A 12,067-nucleotide genomic window follows, 5' to 3' on the forward strand; every position below is an offset into this window, starting at 1 on the left:
GTTGGATCCTCCTGCTCTGCTTTGGACTGGCTTCCCTGTCTGCAGCACTTTCATGTTTTTGGGCTGTGTTGGTTGTGGATAGCTGTACAGAGCTGTACCTTGTTTCATTACAGACCAGTGGTCACTGCCCTCCTGGACCTCATGGAAGCCATTGTCTGGCTTCCTCGGGGCGGGACACCCCACAGCAGCAGGCCCAGGGTCCCACCAGAAAGCAGAGCTGTCCTTATCATCAATTATATCTGTCTCCAAGGAGCTTGTTTTCAGTTTCAAAGGCTATTACTACATAATAAGCTTAGGTGGCATGGGATGGCAGTTTGTTCTCTCCTTTCCTTAAGGACAGCACTGGGATCTGCATTAGAGGTAACAGCTGTAGTGGCAGCCAGCTCATAGCAGTGGTAGTCACATCTCCACTGCTCCAAAGTCTCCAAGACAGAGAGAATATCCTCATTTACTATCAGCTGCTTCCTCACTATATCCTTGATTTCTTATGGTCCAATCACACAGCTTGTTGATCCTTGTGGTCCTTTCACTGGAACTGCTGCCACAGCAGCTGCAGCTTCTATTTCTGTGTCAGGAGATGATATAGCCTGCAGGTAGGTTGGTGTTTCTGTAGCTTTTACTAGAACTGCTACTGCATCACAAGAATCCACTGCACCAACAATATGGTTGCTGGTTTTCTGTTTAATGAGGATTTCTAAACGCAAGTGTGTTTTTTTTTTTTATTTCTCTTTTCTCTTACAGCTTTACTAAGTTGCTCTCTGCTAGACCCAGAATCAAGAAATAAACCACTTGCTTTTTTTCCAGAATGAAACACCAATGCCTTTCATACCATTCAGAAAACTGATTTATCTGCAGGATGCCCCCCCTCATATTTTTATTATTGTTTTTCTTTTAAGTAAAAATACTGTTTCCAGAAGAATATACCTCTAGCTTTCTTTCCTCAGGAATGTGTATTTAAGAGCTGTTATCAGCAGCTCTGCCACATCCTTGAGAAGTCTGAAGTACACTTTTCAGTGAAGTAAACTGTTTGGAACGACTGTAGGCAGGAAGAGAAATGCCAAATTCACTCTAGGAAGGCTGTGTGCATTAGCTTCAGGTAATTAGGATCTCCTTTGATGGGGCAGTAATATTAATTTGTCACAATTTCAAGGCAGAGGAACTGTGATAAGGAACTTTATCCCATACGTTTTTGTTTGCTCCCTGTGAATGCTCAAGCCCCACTTACTGGAGAATTTGAGCCCAAGAGACACTGAACTCCTCTCCAGAGCTTTAAGAAATGCTTTGAACAAATCTGACCAAAAGTGCAAGGTTTCAATGGCAGTAGGAAGTTTTAAAAATAGTAACAATTTTTATCAACAAGTAGTTACTGCTCCTCTAACTGGAAGCACTTTTACCCCAAAACTGGATTTAGGTGCATCTTTTGCTCACTTGCTGAGATGAGGAGTGGTCTTCCAACACCATGTTTTGTGCCAGAACAACATAAATGGCATGACTGTATCTCAGAGGTAGCTGATGGAAAAAGAATGCTGGCTTTTATCTCACTTAAGCTAGAAATCAGGGCAAGTCATCATGTGAAAGAAGTCAAGGGATTTACAGGAAGGGATGTGTCATGGTAGTGTGAGTTCCTCAACCAAAGGTGAGGGTGTTATCATCCCTGCTGTTCAGAAGAATTTTCTCAATGAGAAATTTAAAGCTGACACAAGTTCTGAATGACTGGTGATTTTTATGGCCTACAGAACATTGTAACATTTTTTAAGCTAATACATAGGATAAGACTGTTGACTTAGAGAAACTTCAGAGAAAATTCAAAGCCTCAAGAGCTCTATTTAGATGGAGTTGCAAGTTAGGAAGAAAAAGCAGAGAGAGAAAAAGGAAAGAAGAATTGCATCCTTGCCAAGGAAGAGCAAGCTGCTTGGAGAAGTTTTTGTGGGAACATCTTTTGAGCCTGGAGAGAAGATGAAATATTAAGACATTAAACATCAGCTCTTAAGTAGGTGCATTTACCAAGCAGAATATGGGTCAGTTGTTCCTTTGGGTAACAGTAGCAAAATCAATTGTAACTAACAAGATAAGAACCCTTTTCTAGTTACATCTTATTTTTTACTTAATTGTTAATAATTGTTTCTGCTTCTGGTGTCAAGATTTCTTGCTGGAGCAAGCATGCAACTTTTGTCCTAGTGCTAAGGGTGAGCTTAGTAGAGTTTGACAAATAAGCTGTAAACTTCTATAGTAATGATTCCAGGTGGTGTGTGAACTCTGTCTTAAATGACATTAATATGGGGATGTCAGCCCTAGAGATATTTTCTCTGCCAAGCAGTGGATCCCTAGGAAATTCCTCTTTGCAGGTTTTTCTTTACTTTTCTAATAAGGAAGAAAAAACAGGGGAAAAAAATTAGTTACCTTCTAAGTGATCACAAGAAAATTAAAGCCACTGCATTACCAAAATAACAAGCAATAGGACAAGAAAAAGTTGACCTCAAATTGCACCAAAGAGGGTTTCAATTGGATATTAGGAAAAATTTCTTAATCAAAAGGGTTGTCAAGCAATGGAACAGGCCACCCAGGGAAGTGGCTGGCTTACACTCCCTGGGGGTATTTAAGGGCTATGCAGATGTGGCATTTAGGGACATGGCTTAGTGGTGGCTAGGGAACTGCTGAGCAAATGGTTGGATTCAATGAACTTAAACTTGTACTTTTCAACCTGAACAATTCAATAGGTTTTTAAAATAACCTTTCAAATTGAAATCCTAGATTTTTTTTTTTTTTTTTTGTAGATAGAAAGAAGAGCAAGAAAATTAATCAGAAATAAACATAGAAGGGATTTTGTAGAGGAGTACCCAGTAATATGCGTGGGCACATACACACTTTTTTCCTTAAAAATACAAGCATATAGAAAGGTAGCAGACTTCAATGAACTGACAAAGAAACTTAAACTGAGGAGCATCAGCCTGTTACATGTTGATTATGGCAATCACTTAAACTGTACCTAAGCAGAATTTAAAACTGAAAAGGAGCTGTCTTTGAAAAGCATAGACTTCTTTAATGGTAGCTCTTTTATGATTCACACCTGCTCATTTGAAAGTGTAAAAACACCTAGATGTTTACAGAAGTTGAGAGGGATTATGTGCTCTGGGGAGTTGTCCCTCACTTGTTCCTCATTTGCACTATTTCTTTAAAGATATTTGTAGCATGGGATGATTATCTCCGATGAAAAGCCCGTTCCATCAGGCCAGCACCCCTGGAGGCAGCCGAAGATTACCAGGCTGTCTGAAACTTTGGAGTCAGTTTATTGTCTTATCTCTGCATTGTTGTCTGCCGGTTTTATTCTCCCAATAGCAATGAAAGCCACACAAGAATATGAGTCATGATTTCCTGTAGCTGTGCCACCCACCTGTAAAACGAGAAAGAAAGACTAGCCAGGTAGGGAGTTCTCAGTGTGAATTGCAATTCTACACTTAAAGTGGTAGTAATGCTGTTTAATGAGATAAAAGGGTCTGGAAGTAATTCTCAGAAGTACAAAAGGTAATGTGCCACAGATTTGCCCTCTCAAAGGGTCTCTTTTGTGGATGCTGACCTTGGAGAAGACACTCTTGGTGTCCTTGAGAGTGGACTCAGGCAGAGTGCTGGCTAGAGGAGCCTTGGTCACTCGCCATGGTGATATTTCCTAGTTTTTAGTGAAATATAAATATTGTGATAATTATAGGAAACCTATTTTTATTAAATACTGTAATATATTTTAAATTTTTATAGTTACTGTTCAGGCAACACCTGTCATGCAATGATCATCCTCCCCAAAAGGAGAATTTCATGCAATACATATATGTAGATGGCAAAGCAACCTTCTAAAAGTTATTAAAACATACAACATAATATTTGCTGTGACCTTGAAGAAATATTTTTCTTTTTTGTTCCTCCTTTCACTTTCAAGCTGGTTTTGCCAAAACTTCAATTTCCTATCCAAGTGTTTCAATGCCTCTCAGCACTTTGGAAACTGCTTTTACTGATGTAAGTTCCACACCTAGGTAAGTACACATTATCACAGACAGCTGAGAGTGATTGCATAAACAAATTACTACATTTTTAACATTCATACAAGCTTATGATCAGAATAGTCAGAAGCATTCTTTGCATGTGCAGTTCAGCATTTTCATATTTCCACGATTTTATTTCCAAGCCAAACTGCCTTCAAAAACGCAAAGCTCATATTTATCACTGAGAATTAACTACATACTGAACTTGCAGATTCAACACAAAGCTGCTTTCGATTTGCCACAGTATTAAAAATAGCATCTCAAAAAATACATATGAAAAACGACTTTTCATACATGAATAATTTAAACAGACAAATTAAATTCTTTAAAACTATTTTTTTTCCACCTCAAGTTGGAATTTCAGAAGACATGACGTGAAGTTTTTGGAGCATATTAAAACAAGTGTAGAATAGCAGCAATAGAAGTGATGACTTTAAGAATAGACTGGATGCTACATACCCAAAATGCCTGTGAAAACAAACTACATTTTCTGTATAACTTTTCTATTTCAGATCTCATTTTTCTGACCTTAAAAGAATTACCCCTGACATTGGTAAATAATAGTACAGTCTACTCTTATCTGAACACTTCCTCACTGTTTCAAGAGACTGAGTTATTCTTAGTGTCATGTTGACTTTTTAGTCTTCCACAGTGTTAAAATAGGTTAGAAACTGCTGTAAAATAGTTGATAGATTGTTAAGCATGTGCTGTTAGTTAGGTTACGGTAAACGGAGTTTAAAAGTGTAGTTATAAGAAACACCATACTCAATGTACCATAATACACCTAAGTAAAGTGCCCCACCCAAAGCGAAACGAGCCAGCCTGGACAGAATTGTCATGGGCCAATCAAGCCCCTTAAGCCTTCATGCAAATGAAGGATACAAAAAGAAACCAATCCAAAGGGACAAAAAACAGGATAAAAAGGGGCTTCTGACCCACTGAATGCCTGCCGCTCCATCGGGGACATCGCTGCTCAATAAGATCCAGTGCCGGCGTTGCAGCATCTTCGACGGGAATGCTCCTGCTCGGCCCGCGGGCCCCCTTGCTTCAGGCCTTTCTTTTTCTTATAATAAATGCTGAAATCACTTTAGTACCGGGAGCCTGCTCTCGTTTTTAACAACAGGACTTAGCGTTTTACAAATCTGAAAATATCTTGCCTCGAATGCCTGTGAAATGGGAGTGAGGCAAATCATGCTCAGAGGTGGTGCAAGGGGAGGAAGGGAGGAGTGGAAAGCAGCAGTACTTTACAGTAGTCCAGTAGTCCTGTAAGGCCATCACATTCATGGGGAGACAGGAAGGGAAAACACTCAGTAGGGAATGAGGATGTGCAGAATGAAAAGTGGACAGAGTGATAAAACCTGCTTGAGAACAACTGGCTAAACTGAGTCAGGAGTCTTGTAAAGATTGCCTCAGAAATTACTTTGCTGTGACCAGAAAATAGTTCTTCTGCCTTTAAATAGTGGGGAAAACCACCACAATTTCATATAGACAGCTTCTCAGTTTGTTCAGTAATGACTAAGTTCAGCACATGCGGCATCATGAATAAGTCAGGCAAAAGTAATACTGAACTGGGAGAATGAAAACGTTAGGATAATGATCCGTATGGGAATATACCAGGCAGTTTATGACTTGGTTTATCAGGTTTTGTAATTTAATTTTTGTAACAGTTTCTTAGAGACAGCTTTCACACACGGATTCATGAGACACAATGACATCATGTGATCTGAGTTAATTCAACAGCTCTGCAAAATAAGACACTGAGTTTTGTCACATAATGGCTCCCCATATAATGGCCTCACCCATTAATGTAAGGCAAGAAAAGGAGCACAAATAGCTTTAGAGTAGACATGCATAATGATCCCATCATGCTTAAGAAGGATAAAATCATCCAAGAAAATTGTAGCTGTTACAATAAGCAATGCAGCTGTTGGAATTGGAGCATGGTTCTTTACTACATGATGTAAACATGTCAACATTATTACATGTGTTCTTAAAATGTTACCTTTTATAATTCTCCACTGTTGTGTGTGTTTTTTTCCACAGAGCTGACTGCATGCAAGTTGCTTACAGTGATCAAGGTGGAGTCCAAGGCTTATTACGCATCTCCAGTTAAGGACCAGCTTAAGGTGTGGTTTAAGGACTGCAAAAAACTCAATGCAATTCCTATGTTCATGGAACAGCATACATAGTATCCCACTTTTTAGTTTGATTCAGCTGTATCTGAGAATCACTACAAACTATGAGACAGCATATTTCCTGTTCAAATAACTGGAGACCCATAGTCTTGAAGGTCTATTGTAAAAGCATATTAAAGACCATTACTTATTTTACTGCATTATTTTAAATTCTTCTAAAGAATTACTAAGAATAATACCATGTGAAACAACTAAGTACAATTCAAGCATGTAAACATGAATTGAAACAGAAGTTCTCTTTTTATTTGAAGAATACACTGTGTCACTATGTCTTTTCAAAAGTCACTTTATTATTTAGCTCTTGCTAAATATAGACATTACTTTTATTTTTAAATCTATAAATAGATGCTAATGTAATTCATCAATTAAGCAAGACCTATCAGGAATTTGGGAGCTGTCCCTTGCCCAGAGATGTGAAATGCCTGCTTTATTTATTCCAAATGAAAGCTTAAACTCTACAAAGTCAAAGGTAACCTTTTAGTGTGTGCCTAAATGTGATTGCAGGGCCAAAAAAAAGAGTTGTTTCAAATTATGCAAAAGGACTTGTGCAACTGGACTCTATCAGTCTCTCTGGGATGCTGAAAGGCTCATTTAATAAAGAATGAATGGGAAATATCTCCTATGAGATGGATCTTTTACAAGCTTAGCTGACTATAACAGTGCTGCAGTTCCTGCAAGTGCAATGCATACATTTCTGATGTCCTATACCTAATTTTAAAGAATAGCATAATACCATATCCGAAAGGTAAACGTTAAATAAGTCGAGAATAATAAATGAAAAGCAGCCATCAGTCATCAATAACAATATCTTGGGGATCCTGGAAGTATGGAGCATCCAACAAACCCCTTCATGACTCAGATATAGCTGTAAAACTCTGCTAATAAATAGCTCCAGAGAAACAAACTAGAAATTAGTGGGGATAAGCAGTCATGTAGAGTGATCTGCGTAAGGTGGAAAACTAAGCCAATTTGAACAAAATGTATTTTTGTAGAACAAAAGGTAGGCTGTCTCTTCCAAAGGATAGACTGTATTCTGGAAAATACCAATTCTGGAAAAATCCTAGCTATCGTGTCCCAGCTAAGAACCAGTTTAGTGCAAGGCTCCCCTGTGATAATATGGCCAAAAGGGTGAATGCAGTCTTTGAGTACCTGTGCAGAAGAATAGCAAGCAGCACTATGGAGAAGCATATTCCAATGTTACATACAGAGATAAATTTTGTCCAGTGCTAAGCAGCCATGTTTTCAAAAAAAAATCAACTGCCAATGTTCCAGCCAGCAAGACACCTTTACAGGGGAATTTGTCTTTCATACAAACAAGAATTGACTTGCTGCACTTTAAAAGACAAAAAAAACCCTCCAAAAAAACCCACAAAAAAACCAAACCAAAGAATGCTGGGCTTTAATGGTTAACAGCAATGATGAACACTGCAAGAACTGAATATTAGAAAACAAGGCTAAACAAGTTGAATTTAGAATTAAGGTGCAATTTCTAAATAGGCAAATATGATTTAACCATTTGAATAAATTTCAAAATAAAACTATGGATTTTTCATTATGCATCTTCAAATTAACACTTAAGTTTTTCTGGCAAATATTTTATGGTAAATCGAGTTAATTATTGGATTCAACACTGGTAAAATCTACCATCTTGCACTACCATAGTCATAGGCCAGCTTATCTATCACTTGATTAATGACTTGATTTTAATGTTACTGGTAACACTTTCATGCAATTGTCTGCTTATTCAATCACCATGTCATAGACTGAAAGGGAAGAGGGAAATTTGGAAATGAAACTTCAAAAAGAGTGAGTGGAAGTTACTTCTGGAGATAATACAGAGGAAAAATGGTCAAAGAGTAAAGCAGTGGGCAAAATCTAGATGTTTTCTTCAATGCATGTACAGCTCCCATATAGTGAAGCTACAAGTAGCAGCAGCCATTTAGGTAATTGTTTACTTTGTGTCTGACTGCCTACTAGCCAAGCTCCATTCACACTCAGACAGCTTTCTTATGAAGATCAATGAGCCAGCTTGCAGCTGAGGGAACCACATAAACCTAAATGCCTGCTATAGTCCAGAGCTGTAATGTGACATGACTTTTCTTTCACAGTGAACTTGTCACCTCCAGTTTAATTCACTTAGGTGTTACTGTCATAGCTGTTGTTCAGGGATTAACAAGTTTAATTCAAGGTTGACTTTCTTATCCATCAGGAATGGATCAGCACTCAACTAAAAGCAGTTACATGCTGTTTGGGGTTTGGCTTTCTCTACTAGTGACTATTAATGCTATGATTGCTAGCAGAGCAGCTTCTGTGCATTCTCTGTAGCTTACTTTTCCAGAATCAGATGCTTATTCAGAGTATAACTCTAATTTCCATATTCTTCCTTGAAATTATAATGATGCAGCAATTTCTTTCTGCTTTAGTCTTCCTTTCATTACATTATCTGAAGTGCCACTGTTTCAATTTTATATTCACTTACCCAATAAATTTACTCATTTCACTGACTCTGCACATGTATTCTTCACTGCCTGCTTGCTCAATAGGTCATCTGCCTTCACTCCTAGCCATCCTATTTAGAGTACCTTGACTCCTTAAATTTCCACAGTTTAGGGAAATATGGAAATGGACAGGGATAAAATTTTATTTATTCTTTACTACCTTTCATTTCTGTATCAGCTAAGGCAACTTCTCATTTCTGTTCTTTGAATATGACCTCAGATTAAACAATGGAAGACACATTCTAGATGTATTTCTAAGGTAAAATAAACACCAGTATTTCAATACTTTTCTTGTTCTGCATTTTACTAATACCTACATATCTATTCTATTACCAAGACCTAAAAATGCTAAGACAGGATGTAAAATACCTTATTTCATCACTGCTCAAGGCAAAGCCCTGCAGTCCCCTTTTTATCTTAAATGATAAAAGCTTTATTGCCAGTCAATAAAATGCACTGTGCTAAACCCCAAGTTATTTAGCATATTAAATATGACATTATGGCTACAGTAAATAAAGGTGAGTTTAAAAACCAAACTTCTTCCCTTCTGCACTAAAACTTCTTGTCACAGACAAGAGAAGTTAAAATTGGCCCCCAAGCCCTTATGCTGCAAAGCCATCACACTTATTTCAGAAGATTCAACCAACATGTAAAATGGTCTGTAATGGATTTGGATGCTCTTCAGCTCTCCTGCAGGTTAAGCTTCAATAAAGAGAGTAATTAGATGCATTTAACATCTGCTACAAAGTCACCAACATGATTTTTTGAAGCTTTGTACCAAGATTCATAATTGTATTCCCAATCTGTTTCCAAGTTAATTAAACTGAGATGGAAAAGAAAAATGCTGCTCATGAGTGAAGAGTTTTGTAACTACTTTCAGTGAAAATACTGCTCCTTTCACACTTCTTTTGAATGAGTGTAACGTTGGCCCTGCTGAAAGGCTCATTGTTGCTAGTGTGATGGATCAGTTTCTAGATTTAAGTGAAAGTAACCACAACTATCAATGCACTTCTAGACACCTGAACAATGATACCCACATTTTGGCTTAAAGCAGTAAAATCAGACACATTATATGCCAGAAGGGTGTGCATGCATGTTCCACATACACCCAGCTGCCTTAGTTTCAGCAAACTGCTATAAGATCAGGACCAAGGCCATTGGCTTGCCTCTGACTGATTAATGAACATGCACTTAACAATCAGCCACAAACCTGCTCTCTTCCACAGCAAAATGAATATGCTATTCCAACTTCTGCAATGTGAAGCAACACAGACCAATCAGACATTCAACTGTAGATTCAATTAAGAGCTTTAATCAATGCACAGACAGTAGAGAATATGGTATTCTCAATTCCCCTCAAAAGATAAAAAAATACGTAAGTATTTTACAAATTTATAAAATGTAAAGTTTTCTTTTACAAATAATATACAAATGTTTTTTACTATCAAATGTATAAGACATTTTTATGTTACAACTATTACCTTCTCTTAGAATTATGTATTCCCTGAACTGTTCTCCTTAAAAAAACAGGACAGTATAATAAATCCATAAGTGTAATGAATATATTGCTCATGACAGTGGTAAATGCTGAACAAAATAATTCAAAAGATCTTTTTATCCATCAGATTGCTAAAGTTCTCATGTGAACTATATTAACATGAAGAAATGTTCTGAGTGTTAAATTTCAAAGTGAGATTGAACAATACCATCAGTCAAATAAGTCTCCATGCTCTGAAAAAGATGATAAGAGAGAAAACAATCCTTACAGACAAAAAAAAACCAAACCAAATTTAGGTATTGGTAATTGAAATTCATCCAGAAAAGGATACTCCTCAGAATACTCAGATAGGTAATCTATAAAAGTCCTAAAGAAGAAAGACCTTTCACAAGGGCATGTAGTGACAGGATAAGAGGGAATGGTTTCAAACAGAGATTATGTTTAGCTTAGGTATCAGGAAGAAATTCTTTACTATGAGGGTGGTGAGGCACTGGAACAAGCTACCCAGAGCAGTTGTAGATGGCTCACCCCTTGAACTGTTCAAGGCCAGGTTGGATAAAGCATTGAGGAACCTCAGCAGCTCTGAGTAAAAAAAAACTGTCTGAAAGCTGTACCTGCCCATGGCAGGTTGGAACTAGGTGATCTTTAATGTTCCTTCCAACCCAAGCCATTTTATGATCATATGATTCTATGTTAAGCCTTTTGTATTTTCTGATACCCTAGCAGTGCCTAACGGTATCACTGTCGCCATCTCTATTTGCCTCACTCCATCACTTGCTGAAGTAGGTTTGTCTGAGTCATGTAACAAATTGTTCTTCTCCAGAGGCCAAAAGGCTTGCTGGGGAAAAACCCCACCATGCAGTTAAGTAACTTTTGTGGAGGAATATTTGAGGAGCACCTTGATTTTGTAGACAGTTGGAACTAGTATTAAAAAGATCTCTGAGGAATAGAGTGGTACAACAGGAAAAACGCCAATAAAGTTGCTGTATGTTTTGAATCTCACTGCAGGACATTCTTCCTCAGGTGGGTCAACCTGCTTGAATGCCTAAAGTCCTGCAAGGAAGGAGATAGATACCCAGAATGCACAGGAGAAACCAAGACCCTTGTCTTCCAGCCAGACATACAGTAGCAACTGACCTGGTTCATTTTGTGACACTGACTCAAACAGGGACTCGGTTCTCCTTGGCCCACTTTTTCATGACGCGAACAATGTACTCTACTTGAGAATTACCAGTGCTCTTCAGAAGATGCAGAACTTCCCGCAAAGTCTCTCTACAAGGGTGAAAAGCAAAGATTTAAGTGAGGGTTAGACCCAACTGATACAATAAACTGCCCACATCAAACTATTTCACAAAACGTAGGTTCTCTGAGACAGAGAAGTCCATTCATCTGCAGTGCTGGAATAGGTTAAAATGCACAATAGATGCGATCCCAGAGACAAAAAAAGCGATCAACAAAAAAGTCTTGTATACAATTGCAAAGAAATGATAAGTTAAAAAATAAAATCATCAAAATGTAATTAGTTTAGTGTCTGCATATGTGTGTATTTGTATACATGCCCTCACTCTTGCAAAATTGTTCCCCAGAACAAACCAAACTTAAAAAAAAATCTTTAATGTTATTTGCTAGTCTTTAGTATGGCAACATCTAGCTTAATGCTGCCAAAGCACTTTACACATAACACAATACACATAAACACAAATAACATGGATATCAACATTCCTAATCGAATAAACCTATTACTATTATACCTACATAAATCCTGCTGCAGCTTGCCAGTTAGTTTACAATAAGAACTTAATTGCATACTTTGAAAAACAGGCAAGTTATGTGTATTTTACTGCA

The 12,067-nt window shown here is 37.7% G+C and overlaps 1 protein-coding gene across 3 annotated transcripts in view; it reads right to left on the reverse strand.

The window, feature by feature from the left end:
• Positions 1 to 2,769: 2,769 nt before the first annotated feature.
• The window catches only part of IFT56 (intraflagellar transport 56), a 54,991-nt gene continuing 45,693 nt past the window's right edge, over positions 2,770 to 12,067 (reverse strand). Inside the window, exons 18-19 of one of the 3 annotated variants that reach the window (XM_058022241.1) lie at positions 11,360 to 11,494; positions 2,770 to 3,391 (exon numbers count right to left, since the gene is read on the reverse strand). In XM_058022241.1, the coding sequence (XP_057878224.1) occupies positions 11,383 to 11,494 (112 nt within the window). In that variant the 3' untranslated portion in view covers positions 2,770 to 3,391; positions 11,360 to 11,382. Of the gene's footprint in view, positions 3,392 to 10,016; positions 11,495 to 12,067 lie in introns of those variants that run through there. The other 2 variants (XM_058022240.1, XM_058022239.1) reach the window with 2 other exon arrangements.

Source organism: Melospiza georgiana, chromosome 4, assembly GCF_028018845.1.
Source record: "Melospiza georgiana isolate bMelGeo1 chromosome 4, bMelGeo1.pri, whole genome shotgun sequence".
In the NCBI taxonomy this organism is placed as follows: domain Eukaryota; kingdom Metazoa; phylum Chordata; class Aves; order Passeriformes; family Passerellidae; genus Melospiza; species Melospiza georgiana.